Below are 4,506 nucleotides of genomic sequence, written 5' to 3' on the forward strand. Positions count from 1 at the left end.
CCCCTTGCCCCTGACTCTCCCTGCACGCGGCCGCGCGCCGCCCGGCGACCCCCGCTGGCGCGCGTGCGCGCGCTGGCGCGCCCCCGCGCGCTTTTGGCGGTCTCGGGCACGCGCGTCCATTGTTCCCTACTGCATCCCGGCAACAGGCCCAACGGTGGGCACTTCGCCTTCAGCCCTGTTGACAGCTGAAGGAGCTGGCTAGGAGCCTGCTGTCGAGCCAAAGACAGACCTCACCCAAGTGACCCATGGGCGGTTATCAGGGCAGGATCTGTCTCCCACGCCCGCCCCGGGCACCCGAGGGCCAGCACCACGGCGCTCGCCATGCCCACCGCGTTCACTGGGCCCGCCATCCTCACACAGCGGTCCGTGCCCCTCCGTTCTCTCGCAGGCCAAACTGCAGGTATCTGAGGAGTTTGCCTTCGTGCTTTCTCACAGCATCTCGGCGGCGATGTTCCATGCTCTCTCAAATGCTGCGCACTTTTCTGGGGTCCCTCATCTCAATCAGCAGGCATGGCCATCAGAGGGAAGCGGTGCTGTCGGCTCTGCACGCACAGATGGCCTGTAGCTCAGTGTCTCCGGTGGCCAATCAGGGAAGGAACCCTGATGGCACTGGGCGAGCACGGTCTGCTTTTAGGCCCCTGGGGGTCCAGGGAGGCCACTCAGTCTTCGTGCCCAGGCCTGGGACTCTGCGGAGAATCCTCCAGGCGACGAGCTCAGGAGACACGGGAAGGAACCCCGACGGCACTGGGCGAGCACGGTCTGCTTTCAGGCCCCTGGGGGTCCAGGGAGGCCACTCAGTCTTCTTGCCCAGGCCTGGGACTCTGCGGAGAATCCTCCAGGCGATGATCTCAGGAGACACGGGAAGGAACCCCGACGGCACTGGGCGAGCACGGTCTGCTTTCAGGCCCCTGGGGGTCCAGGGAGGCCACTCAGTCTTCGTGCCCAGGCCTGGGACTCTGCGGAGAATCCTCCAGGCGACGATCTCAGGAGACACGGGAAGGAACCCCGACGGCAGTGGGCGAGCACGGTCTGCATTTAGGGCCCTGGCGGTCTCTTGCCTCATTCCCAGGCCTGGGCTTCTGCAGAGAATCCCCCATAGGGAGGTCTCAGAAGACAAGGGCGACAAGAAATCCCAGACCTCCGTGCTAATCTCCTGCCCCAGAAGAAATGCCATCACGAGCTCATACAGCTCCACCCGAGGTTTCCCGCCTGCGCAGAGGAAGAGACGTACAGCCACAGCCACATCCCGTGCTCGGCTATTCCAGAAATCCTCCAAAAAAGTGAGCCAGGAGGGTCCTTCTCCCTCCTCGGCTCCCGGCCTTTCCCAGAAGTGCCAGCGTGAAAAGGAGGCAGATGGAACAAAGGGGCAGAGGCGAACCCGGACAGACGGCTCACCCACACGTGACGGTTCCAGGCCTCGAAAACGAAAGACTTGTCTTCTGCCGCGCAGGCGAGGGGACCCTGTGAGACTGCCAACACCCCCTGAGCTGGGCTTCCGAGTCACAGCGGCACACCTAGATGCGGAGAAGCAAGCTGCACTCCAGAGCATCCACAGAGCACTTCGGGGAGGTGAGACGGAGGCCATCCCAGACCTCAGTGCCATATGTGCTGTATGGAGCGGTCCTGCACCAGCTGTCCTTGCAGCTCCCAGCACGAATCCATAGGTGGCGAAGTACAGGAGGAAGCACGCCTGCTAAGGCCCAGTGACTCTCCCAGATTCTGCTGGAGGGGCTACCTCTGTGCATCTTTGTCACCCAGGAAGCACAGTCCACCAGGCTCCCTCTTCTGCCAGCCAGAGGCCCTGAAACGAGATAGCACCCTAACTATAGAAGTTTTAAGTCCCCTCACTATAGTAGTTTCCAGTCCCCTCAATAAGGAAGTTTTAAGCCCCTTCAGTATACAAGTTTTAAACCCCTCACTGTATGACTTTCCAGTCCCCTCAATTTAGAAGTTTTAAGACCCCCTCAGAATAGAAGTTTTAAGTTCCCTCAGTATAGAAGTTTTAAGTCCCCTCACTATAGAAGTTTTAAGTCCCCTCACTATAGAAGTTTTAAGGCCTTTCAGCATAGAAGTTTTCAGCCCCCTAGTATAGAAGCTTAAAGCCCTCTTAGTATAGAAGTTTTAAGCCCCCTCACTATAGAACTTTTTAAGCCCCCTCACTATAGAACTTTTTAAGCCCCCTCACTATAGAACTTTTTAAGCCCCCTCACTATAGAAGTTTTAAGGCCCCTCAAAATAGCAGTTTTCAGCCCACACCATAGAAGTTTCAAGTCCCCTCAGAATAGAAGCTTTAAGTCCCCTGAGTATACAAGTTTTAAGCCTCATCGGTATTGAAGTTTTCAGCCCCCTACTATAAAAGTTTTCAGCCCCTCACTATATGAGTTTTAAGTCCCCTCACTGTAGAAGTTCCCAGTCCCCTCAGAATAGAAGTTCTAAATCCCCTGAGTATACAAGTTTTAAGCCCCATCGGTATAGAAGTTTTCAGCCCCCTACTATACAAGTTTTCAGCCGCGTCACTATGTGAGTTTTAAGTCCCCTCACTACAGAAGATTTAAGTCCCCTCAGAAGAGAAGTTCTAAATTCCCTCACTGTAGAAGTTTTATGTCCCCTCAGTATAGAAGTCTTAAGAGCCCTCAGTAAAGAAGTTTCAAATCCCCTCACTATGGAAGCTTAAATTCCCTTACTATAGAAGTTTTAAGCCCCTCACTATGGAAGTTTTAAGCCCCATCAGTGAACAAGTTTCAAATCTTCTCACTATAGAATAGTAAGTTCCCTCACTATAGAAGTTTTAAGCGCCCTCACTAGAGAAGCTTTAAGCCCCCTCGGTAAGAAGTTTTCAGTGCCGTACTATAGAAGTTTTCAGCCCCTCACTATAGAACTTTTAAGCCCCCTCACTAAAGAAGTTTTCAGCCCCCTCACTATATGAGTTTTAAGTCCCCTCACTGTAGAAGTTTTCAGCCCCCTACTACGGAAGTTTTAAACCCCCCTCACTAGAGAAGTTGTAAGTCACCTCACTATAGAAGCTTTAAGGCCCCTCAGAATAAGTTTTAAACCCCCTCACTGTAGAAGTTTTAAGGCCCCTCAGAAGAGAAGTTTTACTTCCCCTCAGTAAAGAAGTTTTAATCCCCTCACTTTGGAAGCTTCAAGTCCCCTCACTGTAGATGTTTTAAGCCCCACACTAAAGAAGTTTTAAGCCCCCGCACTATAGAAGTTTTCAGTCCCATCAAAATAGAAGTTTTAAGTCCCCTCACTATAGAAGGTTTAAGGCCCCTCAAAATAGCAGTTTTAAGCCCACACCATAGAAGTTTCAAGTCCCCTCAGAATAGAAGTTTTAAGTCCCCTGAGTATACAAGTTTTAAGCCCCATCGGTATAGAAGTTTTCAGCCCCCTACTATACAAGTTTTCAGCCGCGTCACTATGTGAGTTTTAAGTCCCCTCACTACAGAAGATTTAAGTCCCCTCAGAAGAGAAGTTCTAAATTCCCTCACTGTAGAAGTTTTATGTCCCCTCAGTATAGAAGTCTTAAGAGCCCTCAGTAAAGAAGTTTCAAATCCCCTCACTATGGAAGCTTAAATTCCCTTACTATGGAAGTTTTAAGCCCCATCGGTGAAGAAGTTTCAAATCTTCTCACTACAGAATAGTAAGTTCCCTCACCATAGAAGTTTTAAGCGCCCTCACTAGAGAAGGTTTAAGCCCCCTCGGTAAGAAGTTTTCAGTGCCGTACTATAGAAGTTTTCAGCCCCTCACTATAGAACTTTTAAGCCCCCTCGCTAAAGAAGTTTTCAGCCCCCTCACTATATGAATTTTAAGTCCCCTCACCATAGAAGTTTCAAGTCCCCTCAGAATAGAAGTTTTAAGTCCCCTGATTATACAAGTTTTCAGCCCCATCGGTATAGGAGTTTTCAGCCCCCTCACTATATGAGTTTTAAGTCCCCTCACTATAGAAGTTTTAAGTCCCCTCACTATAGTAGTTTCAAGTCCCCTCAATTAGGAAGTTTTAAGCCCCTTCAGTATACAAGTTTTAAACCCCTCACTATATGACTTTTAAGTCCCCTCAATTTAGAAGTTTTAAGACCCCTCAGAATACAAGTTTTAAGTCCCCTCACTATAGAAGTTCTAAGTCCCCTCAATATGGAAGTCTTAAGACCCCTCAGGATACAAGTTTTCAACCCCTCACTATGTGAGTTTTAAGTCCCCTCACTACAGAAGATTTAAGTCCCCTCAGAATAGAGGTTCTAAATTCCCTCACTGTAGAAGTTTTATGTCCCCTCACTATAGAAGTCTTAAGCGCCCTCAGTAAAGAAGTTTCAAATCCCCTCACTATGGAAGCTTAAAGTCCCTCACTATAGAAGTTTTAAGCCCCTCACTATAGAAGTTTTAAGCCCCCTCACTATGGAAGTTTTAAGCCCCCTCACTATGGAAGTTTTAAGCCCCATCGGTGAAGAAGTTTCAAATCTTCTCAGTATAGAATAGTAAGTTCCCTCACCATAGAAGTTTTAAGCGCCC

The 4,506-nt window shown here is 50.0% G+C and overlaps 1 protein-coding gene across 1 annotated transcript; it reads left to right on the forward strand.

The window, feature by feature from the left end:
- Positions 1–510: 510 nt before the first annotated feature.
- LOC148755786 (putative POM121-like protein 1) lies at positions 511–2,003 on the forward strand. The gene is made up of 2 exons (XM_088789866.1): positions 511–561; positions 921–2,003. Exons 1-2 carry the CDS (start codon positions 511–513, stop codon positions 1,662–1,664), a joined length of 795 nt encoding a protein of 264 aa, XP_088645992.1. The 3' UTR covers positions 1,665–2,003.
- Positions 2,004–4,506: the final 2,503 nt, after the last annotated feature.

The sequence above is a fragment of the Rhinolophus sinicus genome, chromosome 14 (assembly GCF_057876585.1).
Source record: "Rhinolophus sinicus isolate RSI-liver-muscle chromosome 14, RSI-T2T, whole genome shotgun sequence".
Taxonomy (NCBI): Eukaryota; Metazoa; Chordata; class Mammalia; order Chiroptera; family Rhinolophidae; genus Rhinolophus; species Rhinolophus sinicus.

What these genes read in the sequence shown, in the direction of transcription:
- LOC148755786 (XM_088789866.1), top strand. Translation starts at nt 511, where the DNA reads ATGGCCATCAGAGGGAAGCGGTGCTGTCGGCTCTGCACGCACAGATGG. An exon ending in TCTGCACGCACAGATGGCCT is followed by an intron (nt 562 to 920) that starts GTAGCTCAGTGT and finishes CTGGGGGTCCAG; the next exon opens with GGAGGCCACTCAGTCTTCGT.